A 17,708-nucleotide genomic window follows, 5' to 3' on the forward strand; every position below is an offset into this window, starting at 1 on the left:
GTAAACATTTAGGCATAACTTCTTCTAAGAAATTTTCCTTTCATCTCCCAAATCCACGTGGAGAAGGGAGACAATAAGGATGCTTTGGACAGCTTGCCCAGACTTGCCCTCAACCTGGGAAATCTGAGTCCCGGGGCTGGAAAATCTGAAATGTAAAAGTGAAACGTGCTGGGATTGCGGTGGTAGGAGGGAAGAAACAGAATCCCATGGGACCCGGCTTTGGTCCAGGAGCGCATTCCCCCACCCTCCCCTCCGCGCCGGCCGCTGGGCTGGGAAGCTCCTCCTCCCCGTTTCCTTCCTCCGCCTCAAGCTCGGTGGCCGTGGCGGGCGAAGGGCAGAACGCTGCGGTATTTTGTCCCACGCGGCGACCCCTCCTCCAGCCGGCGCTGCGGCCGCAGCGGCTGCGAGGGGGGCAGCGGAGAGCTGACGGCAGGCAGCGGCTGGGCGGCCTGGAGGCCACGAGAGGTGGAGGCCCGGCCGCTTTCCCGCGCCGCGGGAGCGGAGGGGAAGAGGCGGACGCCCGCCAGCCCCGCCCGGTCGCCGAGAACGTGGGGGAGGCTCCGCGTGCCGCCCGCCCCCCGGCGCCCGCAGCCCTGCTGGCCCTGCAGCCGCCGCCGCCGCCGCCACCGCCGCCGCCGCCGCCGCTGCTGCCTCCGCCTCGGGCTCCCGCCGCTGGCTCGACGGCCCCGGCCGGGGAGGGAGGGCGGCGGGTGCCGCCGGAGCCGCCGGACATGTCGGGAGGGCACTGCGGCAGCTTCGCCGCGGCGGCGGCCGGCAGCGGCGAGATCGTGCAGCTGAACGTGGGAGGGACCAGGTGAGTCGGGGAGAAGGGGCTCGGGGTGGGGGGATAGCGGGCGGGCGACCTCCGGGGGAGGCCGGGCCCCGGGGGGGCGGGATAGCGGGCGAGCATGGGCGCCGAGTCGGCGGGGAGCGCAGGGCCCTCCGGGCGGGAGCAGGTCCGCGGATCTCGAGGGGCAGGCGGCCTTGGGAATCACCGAGACCAGGGTTCATCTGGCCGCGCTGCCGCCTTCCTAGAATATCGGCTACGTCCCTCCCCCTTTCTAGGGGATCAGGCCGAGAGGAACATTCTATAGCCTTCCTTACCTAACCCTGGCGCGTACTTGAGGAATTTATTTTGTGGAAGCCGGGCCTTGTGGTTTGACTGTTGCAGGTGCACCTGCCTCCCTTTCTCTTTGGTCAACAAGGTAAATCGATTTGCTCGGGCGATAATGCCTCATTAAGGGCTGTTTGAAATCTCCGAGAATTTCGGTGGAGGGAGTGCCGTAGATGCGCGGTACGTTGTTATTTATTTTCAGAGCTCTGAAGGATCTGTTCAACTTGTAGGGCAGCGAGTCCAGAAACTGCAGTTTGAAGTTGGTTCTGGGAAGCTTTGGGTAGTGGCACCCTGTGGCGCTCTCCTAGTAAACAGACCGAAAGCTCTTCTCTGATCTCTCTCTGGCCTTGCACTCCCTTACTATGTCTTTTAATAAGCTTGTTGGGTGGGAAAGAATCATTCTTCTGTGGATTTGCTATGGTTTATGAGTCACTCCTCTCGGAAATGGGAGTTTGCCAGCTGTTTCAAGGAAGGGGTGGTTGAGTTTTAGGCTAGGTGGGAGATAAACGATGAAGCGCCCTAGGAGGTAGTGTATTTTGCTATGCTCAACACCTAGGACTTTTTAACTAGTATTTTTAAAAATGCAGAACGGCAGCACTGTGAACCATAGTGATAAAAATGTATAGCATTTGAATAGTTTTCTAAGTGTGCTGAAGAATTCAATACAGGAAACAGTAATGCTTTCTCTGTTCGCTCTTTTTTTCTCTCTCACCCCCCAAGCAAAACTGTTTATTAGTTTAAGAATTTACAACGTTATTGCTGCTATATAGATTCCGGTTTTATGGAGGGGAAGATTGGTGTCTCCTAATGCAAGACATGGATATTTTACTAAAATCACGTGAAAATTTTGCCGCTTTGGTAACTTATGGATGCCAAAATGGAATACCCTGCAAGAGCTGGCCTTCAGAAGAGTAACATTATCGTCATTTAAAATCCCTGCCCTAGTTTCTAATTTCCTTGAAGTTGAGTAATTGCCACTGGGAGAACCACCTGTGGCATAGAGTTGACCTCAGCTGTGAAGTGATAGAGTGAAACTCAGGAGAGTTTCTTACGAGCAGAGAAGCACATGGTATAGGTAGGGTCTAATCAAAAAAATGACCAATTTTTATCATTTATTTAACACTTCATGGATGATTCAGAAAGTAGAGAAGATGAGGTTTCATTTAGAATTGTTAATATTATTATTTACCAGAAAAACCCTAATGAAGTGAAAGAACACCAGTGTGGCTCCATTTGTGATTAATTCTGTTATGAGTGAGTATGATTTGAGGCCTCAGGAGAGAAGTCTGGGACCAGCCAGTGGGAGACTAGCTCAGCAACCTTAGGCAAATTATTTTTTAGTGCTTAGTTTCCTAAAATGTGTAATGACAATAATAGTACCAACCTTCCAGGATTGATAAAAAAATTTGAAGCAATAAATGGGAAATACAAGGGTTAGTGGCATTATCTATCAGTAGTAACTTTGCAGAATAAATAATTTTAACTAGATTGTTTCCAAGTAAATTTAGTAGGAGGCAAGTAGCATGGAGTATAAACGTGAATATGTTTTGCTAAGGCCAGATTGCACGTGATCTTTTTCTTGGCACACTGTAGATATGAGATAAAAACATAGAAAAGGCTTTTCATATATATATATTTCAGAGAATTATGCTTGTCATATGTAATTTTAAATGTTGTAGTTTTCATGAAGTCATATTTGGAACCAGTTTTAGAGCTCTGGGATTTCCCCCCCCTATCTTCCACTTGTTTGGAGAAAAAAAAAATTGGTGGGGATGAGATTCTAATCCCTTTGCCCAGAAATTCCAGATTACTAAACCCACCCTGAACTGCTGATTTTAATTGAAATTGCTAATATGACTTTAAGCAGACCTGGGTAATTTTCTAAGTAACACAAAATTTGAGTTATTTGGCAAACAATTTGCTGAATAAGCAGTGAACATGAAATGTCACAAGTTAGAAGTGATCCTTATTTGGAATTAATTTGATTGCCTCCAAAACACAGTGACTCATTTTTGCAGTGGATCCTTAGATATTTCAGTTTACCATTTACTGGGTTTGCTTCTATTGATTTGACCAAGTCAGTTTCCTCTAACTAGTTGTAATCTACTTCTCATTTTTTTTCCTTAAGATTCTGGTAAGAAATATGCTTGGGAAAATTTGCCATATTTTCTTGAGTAAACTGGCTCCTTTCTTAGTCTGATTAATGGGCACAGGAGCTACTTTAAAACAGTCATGTAATGCTAGAAAATGAATGTGGAGGGAAAGTAAAGGTCTGTTGGGCTCTCTTCTGTGTGAGGACACGTGGTGATGGGGCAGCGAGTCAGAGATACATAGTGCAGTGTGATGAATCTTAAAGTGAAATTGTTCAGACATCAAGTGCTGGACTGGATGAGCCCTATATCGAATTCTTTGTCATGCCAGTTTACATCGGTTACTGATTGTTTTGCCTCGGTCTGTTACACGAGGCTTTGATAAAGTTCCCCTCAAATTGGTGGTAATAAGCAGACTTGATCAAATGGCAGTTAACCTCAAAACAGTGTTTACTGAGTGATTTTTGAATGAGTGAATAGCCCAAGACTATAAAGGAAATGTTAAATGCATTATGTGCAGTGGGATTAATATGAGCTCAGAAAGATAATATAGGATAGTATATTTGGAAAAGCCATTAAAGAGAAGGTAGAACCTGGATGGTATCAAGAAAGATGGATGGGGCTTCCCTGGTGGCACAGTGGTTAAGAATCCGCCTGGCAGTGCAGGGGACACGAGTTGGAGCCCTAGTCCGGGAAGATCCCACATCCCGCGAAGCAGCTAAGCCCGTGAGCCGCAACTACTGAGCACGCGCGCCTAGAGCCCGTGCTCCGCAACAAGAGAAGCCACCGAAATGAGAAGCGCAGCAACGAAGATCCAACGCAGCCAAAAATAAAATAATAAATAAATAAATAAATTTATTTAAAAAAAAAGATGGGGGAACTTGGATAATTGTACATGAGGTTGATGCAGCTGGGATGGAGATTCTGAAGTGGTGTAAGCATGGATTGTTTGGGGATATTAAGAAGTACTGTCTTATTAGAGGGGAAAACAGTTTGTGTTGGAGAGATGAAACGTGACCTGAAGATAGTATGTCATGTTGAGAATTTTAGACTTGGTGTGGTGGGCTAATTATTGATTCTTCAGTAGATTGGCATGCTAGAAAGTAGTGTTAGGAAGCTATATTATATGTAAGCAAATTAATTATTTGCTTTTTAACTCTGAATTGAAAGTAGCAAAATTTAAAGATATTAAAAGTAATGAGTATAACTGATACAGCTATAGCTATGCAGCAACTTGTAAATCATTAGCCAGCGTATTAAAGCAAGTTAACTAACGTGGAAATTTCAAATCATGTCCTCTCTTATAATACCAGATACTTTTTAATTGCAGGTTTAGTACCTCAAGACAGACACTTATGTGGATTCCAGATTCTTTTTTTTCCAGGTATTTCATATAATTATTTAGTACCTTTTTTTAAATACAGTTGATTATTTATTAAAACAATAAAAAATAAATATTTTCATGTATCGAATAAAAAAACTTAACTCTTAAAATAGAATTTTTAAATTGTTATTTTACCTTGGAGATAGGATGATTCATTTGTATTGGTCTTTGATGTTTGAAAGAATTAAAGCATTGTATTCATACTCAGATTTTGAAAACTAACTCTGTCTTAAATGTTAATGACTTCTAGTTTGCTGAGTGGAAGAATTTCAACACTTCGAGATGAAACTGGTGCTGTGAGTATAACAATGTTGATGTATGTTTCTAAATTAGATAAAAAAATGCTTATAATGTTTGATCCTTATACTCTAAGAAGACAGGGAAACTACTCTTTTAATAACTACTAAATGAAAGTATATGTACTTAAAGATTTTTATTTCTTGTCATGAATAGTGTTTCTGTAATTATAGAAGAGAACTTGAAACTGGGAATACTGCATATAGCAATTTAAATAATCATGATTAGAGAGATTGTAGGATCTGAGCTTACATTGTCAAGAGAGGAAATATTTCTTTTAATCAGTAATTGAAACTTGAACAGTAAATAGATGAATGTAAATACTACAATATTTCAATATTATAATGGTAAGATGTTGCAAGTTAGTAAAGTTCTACAATTTTTTATTTTGGAGAATAATCTTATGAACTTGTGCAGCAATGGTGGAGTGAGGGAAGTAAAGAACTATTAAATTTCAGTTAAAAAAAAATTGGTTTATAAATTTAAAAAGCAGTTGTAATATGAACAATAGCATGTAAAGTAAATGCCTAGTGCTCACAAAAGCAAATAAGACTTTCATTTGGGAGGCAACAAAGTGACCAGAGGTGTTTATTTGCTGTGATGAGATTTGCAGATGGAATAAAGCAGCACGAGCAGATAGGTCCATGTGAGATTATAAAAAGGACATCAGTAATTAGACCTCTACAAATCTGTGGTGTTTTCTTCAACTTCTGATTGATTCTAATAAAAACAAAAGCAAGAATTTATGAAGCCAGAAGAACCTCATTCATTGTATATAGTAACTAATTATAATATAAGAAGGTTTATTATTTGCTACCATTCTGCTGTGTAAGTGACTTACATAAGCTTTAAAAGGTGTTCAATTTTATGGTTAGAGCTTTTGTAATTGGTTCAGAAGAGTGTTGGCATACATTGCTGTAAAAAGTTATCAATGATGTATTTCATATTTTTTAAGCATTTTATTTTCCCCATATGTATTTTGTGGTGCTGTGTTTGTTATTTAAAAAAATTTTGTTGCTGTTGTCCCCTCCCCTTCACCCCACACCCAGCCCTTGAGGAAATTGAGATAGTGGCATGTAAAACTGTTAGTGTTTTCCAGTTTGCACAGCAGTGTGCAGTTTACTTTTCTTGATTGCCTGGTGTGTATTATAAAAGTACATTGTTGTTTTAATTACTTATGAATCACAAATTATGTAAATCACAATCACTGTCACCAATAATTAGTGATCAGATGATGTAAGAAAGTATTATTCATGCATAATGTTTTCAAAGTATTTATTGAATTTTAGAATATTTCAGATAAAAATTTTCCCTTTGGTGTCCCTTTCACCAAAGATATCAATTAAATAGAAATGAGAAAGTGGACTTATTTGATACCATTTTTCCTGCACCTTAAAATATAATCAATCTAACAACAGCTTTTCAGGTGGAGAAAAAACACCACTACTACCACATAAATGCACATGGTTATAACTACATTTAAATTTTAGAAACTGAGTGGAATTAAAATTTAATAAGAGTGGAATCAAGGAAATATAGTATTTAAATAATTCAGTATTTGTTCCCTAAGTTAGTGTTACAGATATTAAAGTTAGAAGTTTAATTTATAATTTGAAAGTAAAATTTGTAATTCTTTATTTACAGATATTTATTGATAGAGATCCAGCAGCGTTTGCACCCATTTTAAATTTTCTTCGGACAAAAGAACTAGACTTAAGGTAAGAAATGTATCTTTTTAAAGTAAATTTTTATTCAAAGGTATGGTTTTGGCTATATTTTATAAAGAAAAGTTTTTTTCCCTGCCCCAAGATTATTTTTGTTTAAAAGTTTCCTCAGAATTAAACTGTCATAGATACAGGCCACCATCATCCCTTCCTCTGGATTACTCTAATAGCTTCCTTACCAATTTCCCTGTCTTCATTCTTACATCCCTTCAATTCATTTTTCACACTGTAGCCAAAATTAACTTCTGAAAATATAAATCTAATCTGGTTATTCCTCTGCTTAAAACTCTTACGTGTTACTGGATTAATGGCTAAGGATTTTGGACTTCCTGTTGTTTCTTAAGGCTCTCTCTAATCTAGCTCTTGCTTGATTTTTGTTGCTCCAACACTTTCAACCCTTTCTGCTCTCAGCTTGAATCTGATCACTTCAGTGATCTCTGCTGTGTCCGCCTGATACAGGTGTTCAGAGTTTCCTGCACTGCCACTACCCCAGTAGTCGAATATCTTCCATTAGACTTTAAATTGTAAAAGGACAAGTTGTTTACTGTATACCTGTAGGTACGAGCATTGTGCTTGACGCATAGCGATACATTTTTTTTTGGTGGGTAAATAATGACCATTTAAACTATTTCTTTAACTTTGCCATAGTCTACAATCTACAATGGAAGCTACAATCTAATTTGTATTTTATTGTTCTTGTATTTCATATATTCCTAATTAACTTTCACTTAAGGACCTATTAATACTTTTTTAGATACAGCTTTTAGAATTCTAATTGTTTCTTTAAGCTGCTTCTTTATAATATTATATAATTTTTGGCTTATATTCACTAGAATATACGCTTCTTGAAAGCAAAGATTTTTTTGTTTGGTTTGTTCCCTGCTGTATTCCCAGTGTTGTTAAAACGGCATGTATAGTAGCTGCTCAGTAGGTATTCATTGAATGAATAAAAGGGTTTGTTGGGGCTTTTTGTTTGTCTGTCTCCTGGCCTGGGGTGGAAGTGGGAAGTATATTACTAACTACTTACTTCTGGGGTAAAATTATTTTTAGCATTTGATTAAAGCCTAAATTTACTTCTAGTCATGTCCTTGTGACTAATCCACGACTAAATCACCCATGAAAGGCAGAAATATAATAGTTTAAGTATTCGTATTCACTGCTTTTCTTTCAACTTGCTTATTTATTTCATTTAGGGAAGCCTACCAAACTTAATTTCTCTGAGTAGTATCTTCTAAAAGAAGGTGGGAAGGAATTGAAAAAAGAATACTATGTTCTACTTCTGTTTTTTGCATAAAATTCTTGTATTGCCCTTATCACCCTGTATTATCATTATCATATTTGTCTGTCTTCCCCAGACAAGTAATTAGCCAGTGCTACTGTACTGTTAACACAAGTAGTTTTGAAATAGAATAAGAAAGTTTTAACTGTTCTTATTAAACTAGTTACAGTCAATTTCACAAATAAAAGCAATTTAATATCGCAATTACATGTGTTCATTAGGCCTACGGAATGTTTTTTGTCTGTTGTTTTTTAAGACTTCTTTTTTTAATAGCAGTTTTAGGTTTACAACAAAATTGAGAGGGAGGTACAGAGATTTCCCATGTGCCCCCTGCCTTCATTATCAATCTCCTCCACTGTTAACATCATTTCCCAGAATGATACTTTTTTTTTTTTTTTTTTTTACAATTGATGTGAACCTACATTAACATCATAATCACCCAAAGTCCATAGTTTACCTTTGGTTCACTTGGTGGTGTACATTTTATGAGTTAGCACAAATGTATAATGACATGTGTGCATCTTTATAATACTGTACAAAGTATTATTTCCATAATTTAGCCTTTTCCAGAATGTCATAGTTGGAATCACACAGTATGTAGCCTTTTCTTTTTTTTTTTTTTTTTAATTTATTTATTTTATTTATTTTTGGGTGCATTGGGTCTTCGTTGCTGCGCACAGGCTTTCTCTAATCGTGGCGAGCGGGAGCCACTCTTCGCTGCGGTGAGTGGGCTTCTCACTGTGGTGGCCTCTCTTGTTGCGGAGCACAGGCTCCAGGCCTGCAGGCTTCAGTAGTTGTGGCTCACGGGCTCTAGAGCGCAGGCTCAGTACCTGTGGTGCACAGGCTCAGTTGCTCCGTGGCACGTGGGACCCTCCCAGGCCAGGGCTCGAACCCGTGTCCCCTGCGTTGGCAGGCAGACTCCTAACCACTGTGCCACCAGGGAAGCCCTGTAGCCTTTTCTGATTGGCTTCTTTCACTTAATATTATGCAGTTAAGTTTCCTCTATGTCTATTCATGTTATTTCTTTTTAATGCTGATAATATTTCATTATCTGAATATACCAGTTTATTTTTCCACTCACCTACTAAAGAGGACATTTTGGTTGCTTCCAAGTTTTGGCTGTTAGGAATAAAGCTGCTATAAACCATCCATGGGCAGGTTTTCATGTGGTCGTAAGTTTTCAACTCCTTTGGGTAAATACCAAGGAGTGCAGTTGCTGGATCGTATGGTAAGAGTTTTATAGGAACCTCAGACTGTCTTTCAGAGTGGCTGTAGCATTTTGCTTTCCCACCAGCAATGTATGACAGTTCTTATTGCTTCACATCCTTGCCAGCATTTGGTGTTAGGATTCTGGATTTTGGCCATGTTAATTAATGTGTAGTAGTAACTCATTGTTTTAATTTGCATTTGCTTAATGACATATGATGTGGAGCATCTTTTTGTAGGCTTATTTGCTACCTCTGTATCTTCCTTGGTTAAGGTCTTTGGCCCATTTTTTAATTGAATTTGTTTCCTTATTGTTGAGTTTTAAGAGTTCTTTGTATATTTTGGATAACAGTCCCTTATCAAATTTGTCTTTTGCAAATATTTTCTCTCATTCTGTGGCTTGTCTTATTTCCTTGACATTGTCTTTCGTAGAGCAGAAGTTTTTAATTTTAATGAAATCTAGCTTATCCTTATTCCCCTCATGGATTATGTCTTTTGGTTGTATCTAAAAAGGTATCACCATACCCACTGTCATTGAGGTTTTCTCCTAAATGTTATCTTCTTTGAATTTTTTAGTTTTTCATTTTACCTTTAGGTCTGTGATCCATTTTGAGTTAATTTTTGTGAAGAGTGTAAGGTCTGTGTCTAGACTAATTTCTCTCTTCTTTTTTTTTTGCATGCAGATGTCCAGTTGTTTCAGCACTATTTGTTACTCCATTGTTTTGCCTTTGCTCCTTTGTCATAGATCAGTTGACTATGTGTATGGGCTCTATTTCTGGGCTTTCTGTTCTATTGCATTGATCTGTTGTTGATTCTTTTCACCAGTACTACGCTATCTTGATTCTTCTAGCTTTATAATAAAGCTTGAAGTTGGGTAGTGGTGGTGCTCCAACTTTGTTCTTCTCCTTCAATATTGTGTTGGCTGTTATGGATCTTTTGCCTTTCCATGTAAACTTTATAATCAGTTTGTTGATATCCATAAAATAACTTGCTAGACTTTTGATTAGGATTACATTGAATCTGATCAAATTGGGAAGAACTAGTGTCTTAACAATACTACGTCTTCCAATCCATGAACTAGGAATATCTCTCCATTTTTTCCAGTTCTTTGATTTCAGTCATCAGAGTTTTGTAGTTTTCTTCATATAGATTTTGTATATATTTTGTTAGATTTATACCTAAGTATTTCTTTTTGGGGGGTATTAATGTAAATGGTATTGTGTTTTTAATTTCAAGTTTCTCTTGTTCCCTGTTGGTATATTGAAAAGCAGTCGACTTTTTGTACATTAACCTTGTATTCTGCAACCTTGCTATAATTGCTTATTAGTTCCAGGAGTTTTTTGTCCATTCCTTTGGATTTTCTATTATAGACAATCATGTCATCTGTGATCATCAGTTTTATATATTTCTTCCCAATCTGTATGCCTTTTCTTTTCTTTTCTTGACTTGTGTAAATAAGGATTTCCAGTATGAAGTTGAAAAGGAGTGGTGAGAGGGAATATCCTTGTCTTGTAACCAGACGTTAGTGGGAAGTTTCAAATTTCTTACCATTAAATATGATGTTAGCTATAGGATTTTTTTAAAATAGTCTTATCAAGTTGAGAAAGTTCCCCTCTATTCCTAGTTTACTGAGAGTTTTTATTATGAATGGGTGTTGGATTTTGTCACATGCTTTTTTTGCACCTATTGATATGATCATGTGAGTCTGTTGATGTGATAGATTACATTAATTGACTTTAGAATATTGAACCAGCCTTGCATACCTGAGATAAAACCCGCTTGGTTGTAGTGTATATTTCTTTTTAGACATTGTTGGATTCGGTTTGCTAATATTTTGTTGAGAATTTTTGCATCTGTGTTCATGAGAGATATTGGTCTGTAGTTTTCTTGTAATGTCTTTGTCTGGTTTTGGTATTAAGGTAGTGAGGGCCTTATAAAATGAGTTAGGAAGTGTTCTCTCTGCTTCTTTTTCTGAAAGAGAGTGTAGGGAATTGGTATAATTTCTTCCTTCAGTGTTTGGTGGCATTCACCAGTGAATCCTGGGCATGGTACTTTCTGTTTTGGAAGGTTATTATTGATTCAGTTTCTTTAATACATGTAGACCGGTTGAGATAGTGTTTCTTGTGTGAGTTCTGGCAGATTGTGTCTTTCAAGGAATTGTCCATTTCACCTAGGTTATCAAGTTTGTAGGCATAGAGTTGTTCATAGTATTCCTTTATTCTTTTAATTTTCATGGAATTTGTAGTGATGTCCCCTCTCTTTTCTGCCCAGGCAATATTTTTAAAGTAAGGACAGATTATAACTGAAACCTAAAATGAATCATTTTAAACTCTTAAGCTTCTATTTTTTTTTTTTACTTCTTATTTTCATATTACTTTATTGTAACATCTTTATCTGGGTAACATAGCCCCTTCTTAAGGCTGATCTTTGTTTTCCTCTGCCTTCTGTTTTGCTTTTGTTTTTGGTTTCTGTTGAGAAGAGTCATTTATCTGAATTTATTTGTTCAATAAGTATGGATTGCATAACTGTTACTTACAAGCACTGTGGTAGGCACTGCATGAGGCATACAAACATGGATCAGAGGAGAACATGTTTGCAGGGAGCTTATAGGATAATTGGGGAGGTTAAAATATGTATACAAATTATGGTTAAAAGCAACTAATACCATAGGAATGATTTCCACTCTTGTTTGCCTTATTAGATACTTACTGATAATTACTTGTATTAACCCTATAAAGCCCTAATCTCTCATTTAGTCATCCATTTCATCCATATATAAATGGTTTTTTAGTAAGAAAATGTTCTTGGTGGTGTGCAGTCTTTTTATCTATACTTCTTCAAATAATTAAGGATCTTAGGAAAAAAGTAAGTTTTAAAGCCCTATGACTTTGTTGATTAAGAACATTAAGAACCTAGTACTTTTTCTTTCTGCTTCAGATGATAATCCGAGTTGCCAGTGTTAGAGGATTTACATCATTCATTGGTTTCTTTGTAGGGGAGTGAGTATTAATGTTCTCAGGCATGAAGCAGAATTTTATGGAATCACTCCATTAGGTATGTATTCTAGTATTTTATATTTATGATTTGACCCTTTGAGCACTAAACTTGCCCAAATGAAATGTGTTTTATATCAGGTCCTAATTTTTGATGGACTAGTCAGTGCTTGCTTTTTGTGGATTTTCATAGTAAAAAGGAGTTGTCAGCTGGTTTAACTTAAACATTTTCCTTTTCTTTCCTTATCCTCTTTAACTAGAGAAAATAAAAATGGAGTACTATTTTTGTGTTTGCATGTACTGTTGACAAGTTTGCTTTGAAATGTTTTTAGTAAGAAGGCTCCTCTTATGTGAAGAACTGGAGCGTTCATCTTGTGGCAGTGTCCTTTTTCATGGTTACTTGCCTCCACCAGGTACTTATGCTTTATTTATTTAGTTCTTTTTTTTAAGTCTTTTTATCATTAAGTAAGTACAGGTGTGTGAGTAGGAAAATCTGTTTCTTGATTATTGAGTTTCATTTGTAAATATACTAGAAAAAGTGAGAACTTTAATATTAACAGAAGTTAAGTCATACTGTATATTAGGGTAGGGATTTGCCAAACTTTTTCTGTAAAGGGCCAGATGGGTTTGTGAGCTAAAAGATCTCTGTGGCAACTCTTCAGCTCTGCCATAAACGCTACAGAAATGCATGGGTGAGACTGTGTCTAATAACAGCTTTATTTATGTAAACAGCCATCAGGCTGGACTTGGCCATGGCCAGATTTGCTGACTCCTCTGTTTGAGAACTGGTTGTTGATCTCCTTTGTGGAACCCCAGGAGCTTTTCAGAGATTTAGCAGTGTACAGGGCAGAGGAGTGTGAGGTGCATGTCATCTCTGCCCCTCTTCAGTGAGTTAGAAGAGTTCGGTCTTTACCTGTGTTGTAGCAGGCTTTTGAACAAGATTTCATTTTGAAAAAGGCTCTCCTGCCAAATAAGAGATGTTTGAAAGTATCAGGCAATTCAGCTCTAGAGCGGTTTAAATTAGTAAATAGTACCTAACACATAGTAACTGTTCCATAAATGTGAAGAGTAGTGACAGAATGAATGAGTTAGTGATTGATTGATTTGGTAACCTAGAGCTAGGTAAATACAGAGTATAATATGATAAATCTTAGTCTTACTTTTTATATATATAACATGATAAGTATCAGAAATTTGTTGAATGAATTTTATTTTTTAAAAATTTCATCTTGTTTTCTATGGTAGTTAATTATTTGCAGTAAATTGGTGTATTGGAAGATAAATTTTGGCTATGATGAAATTCACATTTGTTTGTTTCTTAGCCATAATGTGAAATTTTAAATTTTTGGTAGGTGAACTTAGAAGTAAAGTTATCTTTTTCTTTCCTTTTGTAGGTATTCCTAGTCGTAAAATAAACAACACTACTAGATCCTCTGCTGATTCTAGAAATGGACTAAATTTTACAGAAGGTGAAGCTCGAGGAAATGGTACACAGCCTGTTCTCTCTGGAACTGGAGAAGAGACTGTTAGGCTAGGTAAGCAAAGAGTACATAAATAAAAAAAGTACATATGTTTTTAGTTCTAGATGATATTGAGTAATTATTTTTAAAGATGTGATTTTTGCTTTATCTCTTTTTAATCTAGATCTACCATTTATATCTTTTTTTTTTTTTAAGATTTTTAGAAATTTCATGTAATGTCTGAAACATTTATATTAACATATTTCCATACATATTTCCATACAAATACAAATATAAGATTTTTAGAAATTTCATGTAATGTCTGAAACATTTATATTAACATATTTCCATACAAATACAAATATAAGATTTTTAGGAATTTCATGTAATGTCTGAAACATTTATATTAACATATTTCCATACAAATAACCCAATGAAAGTTTAGTATTAGTTGTTTTGTTTGTTTTTTTATACTGCAGGTTCTTATTAGGCATCAATTTTATACATATCAGTGTATACATGCCAATCCCAATCGCCCAATTCAGCACACCACCATCCCCACCTCACCGCAGTTTTCCCCCCTTGGCGTCCATATGTCCATTCTCTACATCTGTGTCTCAACTTCTGCCCTGCAAACTGGCTCATCTGTACCATTTTTCTAGGTTCCACATACATGCATTAATATATGATATTTGTTTTTCTCTTTCTGACTTACTTCACTCTGTATGACAGTCTCTAGATCCATCCACGTCTCAACAAATGACTCAATTTCGTTCCTTTTTATGGCTGAGTAATATTCCATTGTATATATGTACCACATCTTCTTTATCCATTCGTCTGTTGATGGGCATTTAGGTTGCTTCCATGACCTGGCTATTGTAAATAGTGCTGCAATGAACATTCGGGTGCATGTGTCTTTTTGAATTACGGTTTTCTCTGGGTATATGCCCAGTAGTGGGATTGCTGGGTCATATGGTAATTCTATTTTTAGTTTTTTAAGGAACCTCCATATTGTTCTCCAGAGTGGCTGTATCAATTTACATTCCCACCAACAGTGCAAGAGGGTTCCCTTTTCTCCACACCCTCTCCAGCATTTGTTGTTTGTAGATTTTCTGATGATCCTCATTCTAACAGGAGTGAGGTGATACCTCATTGTAGTTTTGATTTGCATTTCTCTAATAATTAGTGATGTTGAGCAGCTTTTCATGTGCTTCGTGGCCGTCTGTATGTCTTCTTTGGAGAAATGTCTATTTAGGTCTTCTGCCCATTTTTGGATTGGGGTGTTTGTTTCTTTGATATTGAGCTGAATGAGCTGTTTATATATTTTGGAGATTAATCCTTTGTCCGTTGATTCATTTGCAAATATTTTCTCCCATTCTGAGGGTTGTCTTTTGGTCTTGTTTATGGTTCCCTTTGCTGTGCAAAAGCTTTGAAGTTTCATTAGGTCCCACTTGTTTATTTTTGTTTTTATTTCCATTACTCTAGGAGGTGGATCAAAAAAGATCTTGCTGTGATTTATGTCAAAGAGTGTTCTTCCTATGTTTTCCTCTAAGAGTTTTATAGTGTCCAGTCTTATATTTAGGTCTCTAATCCATTTTGAGTTTTTGTGTATGGTGTTAGGGAGTATTCTAATTTCATTCTTTTACATGTAGCTGTCCAGTTTTCCCAGCACCACTTATTGAAGAGACTGTCTTTTCTCCATTGTATATCTTTGCCTCCTTTGTCATAGATTAGTTGACCATAGGTGCGTGGGTTAATCTCTGGGCTTTCTATCTTGTTCCATTGATCTATGTTTCTGTTTTTGTGCCAGTACCATATTGTCTTGATTACTGTAGCTTTGTAGTATAGTCTGAAGTCAGGGAGTCTGATTCCTCCAGCTCCATTTTTTTGCCTCAAGACTGCTTTGGCTATTCGGGGTCTTTTGTGTCTCCATACAAATTTTTAGATGATTTGTTCTAGCTCCGTAAAAAATGCCATTGGTAATTTGATAGGGATTGCATTGAATCTGTAGATTGCTTTGGGTAGTATACTCATTTTCACAATGTTGATTCTTCCAATCCAAGAACATGGTATATCTCTCCATCTGTTGGTATCATCTTTAATTTCTTTCATCAGTGTCTTATAGTTTTCTGCATACAGTTCTTTTGTCTCCCTAGGTAGGTTTATTCCTAGGTATTTTATTCTTTTTGTTGCAATGGTAAATGGGAGTGTTTCCATAATTTCTCTTTCAGATTTTTCATCATTAGTGTATAGGAATGCAAGAGATTTCTGTGCATTAATTTTGTATCCTGCAACTTTACCATATTCATTAATTAGCTCTAGCAGTTTTCTGGTGGCAGTTTTAGGATTCTCTATGTATAGTATCATGTCATCCGCAAACAGTGACAGTTTTACTTCCTCTTTTCCAATTTGTATTCCTTTTATTTCTTTTTCTTCTCTGATTGCCGTGGCTAGGACTTCCAGAACTATGTTGAGTAATAGTGGTGAGAGTGGACATCCTTGTCTCGTTCCTGATCTTAGAGGAAATGCTTTCAGTTTTTCACCATTGAGAATGATGTTTGCTGTGGGTTTGTCATATATGGCCTTTATTATGTTGAGGTAGGTTCCCTCTATGCCCACTTTCTGGAGAGTTTTTATCATAAATGGGTGTTGAATTTTGTCAAAAGCTTTTTCTGCATCTATTGAGATGATCATATGGTTTTTATTCTTCAGTTTGTTAATATGGTGTATCACATTGATTGATTTGCGTATATTGAAGAATCCTTGCATCCCTGGGATAAATCCCACTTGATCGTGGTGTATGATCCTTTTAATGTGTTGTTGGATTCTGTTTGCTAGTATTTTGTTGAGGATTTTTGCATCTATATTCATCAGTGATATTGGTCTGTAATTTTCTTTTTTTGTAGTGTCTTTGTCTGGTTTTGGTATCAGGGTGATGGTGGCCTCATAGAATGAGTTTGGGAGTGTTCCTTCCTCTGCAATTTTTTGGAAGAGTTTGAGAAGGATGGGTGTTAGCTCTTCTCTAAATGTTTGATAGAATCCACCTGTGAAGCCATCTGGTCCTGGACTTTTGTTTGTTGGAAGATTTTTAATCACAGTTTCAATTTCATTACTTGTGATTGGTCTGTTCATATTTTCTGTTTCTTCCTGATTCAGTCTTGGAAGGTTATACCTTTCTAAGAATTTGTCCATTTCTTCCAGGTTGTCCATTTTATTGGCATAAAGTTGCTTATAGTAGTCTCTTAGGATGTTTTGTATTTCTGTGGTGTCTGTTGTAACTTCTCCTTTTTCATTTCTGATTTTATTGATTTGAGTCCTCTCCCTCTTTTTCTTGATGAGTCTGGCTAATGGCTTATCAATTTTGTTTATCTTCTCAAAGAACCAACTTTTAGTTTTATTGATCTTTGCTATTGTTTTCTTTGTTTCTATCTCATTTATTTCTGCTCTGATCTTTATGATTTCTTTCCTTCTGCTAACTTTGGGTTTTGTTTGTTCTTCTTTCTCTAGTTTCTTTAGGTGTAAGGTTAGATTGTTTACTTGAGATTTTTCTTGTTTCTTTAGGTAGGCTTGTATAGCTATAAACTTCCCTCTTAGAACCGCTTTTGCTGCATCCCATAGGTTTTGGGTTGTCGTGTTTTCATTGTCATTTGTCTCTAGGTATTTTTTTATTTCCTCTTTGATTTCTTCAGTGATCTTTTGGTTATTTAGTAACGTATTGTTTAGCCTCCATGTGTTTGTCTTTTTTACGTTTTTTTCCCTGTAATTCATTTCTAATCTCATAGCGTTGTGGTCAGAAAAGATGCTTGGTATGATTTCAATTTTCTTAAATTTACTGAGGCTTGATTTGTGACCCAAGATGTGATCTATCCTGGAGAATGTTCCGTGCGCACTTGAGAAGAACGTGTAATCTGCTGTTTTTGGATGGAATGTCCTATATATATCAATTAAATCTATCTGGTCTATTGTGTCATTTAAAGCTTCTGTTTCCTTATTTATTTTCATTTTGGATGATCTGTCCATTGGTGTAAGTGAAGTGTTAAAGTCCCCCACTATTATTGTGTTACTGTCGATTTCCTCTTTTATAGCTGTTAGCAGTTGCCTTATGTATTGAGGTGCTCCTATGTTGGGTGCATATATATTTATAATTGTTATATCTTCTTC

The 17,708-nt window shown here is 37.2% G+C and overlaps 1 protein-coding gene across 2 annotated transcripts in view; it reads left to right on the forward strand.

Annotated features, from left to right (window-relative positions):
• Window positions 1–292: 292 nt before the first annotated feature.
• KCTD3 (potassium channel tetramerization domain containing 3) overlaps window positions 293–17,708 on the forward strand; it is a 68,563-nt gene continuing 51,147 nt past the window's right edge. Inside the window, exons 1-7 of one of the 2 annotated variants that reach the window (XM_082426321.1) lie at window positions 293–814; window positions 4,535–4,588; window positions 4,839–4,884; window positions 6,530–6,603; window positions 12,090–12,148; window positions 12,420–12,500; window positions 13,482–13,622. In XM_082426321.1, coding sequence (XP_082282447.1) covers window positions 732–814; window positions 4,535–4,588; window positions 4,839–4,884; window positions 6,530–6,603; window positions 12,090–12,148; window positions 12,420–12,500; window positions 13,482–13,622 — 538 coding nt within the window. In that variant the 5' untranslated portion in view covers window positions 293–731. The remainder of the gene's footprint in view (window positions 815–4,534; window positions 4,589–4,838; window positions 4,885–6,529; window positions 6,604–12,089; window positions 12,149–12,419; window positions 12,501–13,481; window positions 13,623–17,708) is intronic. The other variant, XM_082426320.1, reaches the window with a different exon arrangement.

This window comes from Balaenoptera physalus, assembly GCF_965194825.1.
Source record: "Balaenoptera physalus genome assembly, chromosome: 1".
Lineage (NCBI taxonomy): Eukaryota > Metazoa > Chordata > Mammalia > Artiodactyla > Balaenopteridae > Balaenoptera > Balaenoptera physalus.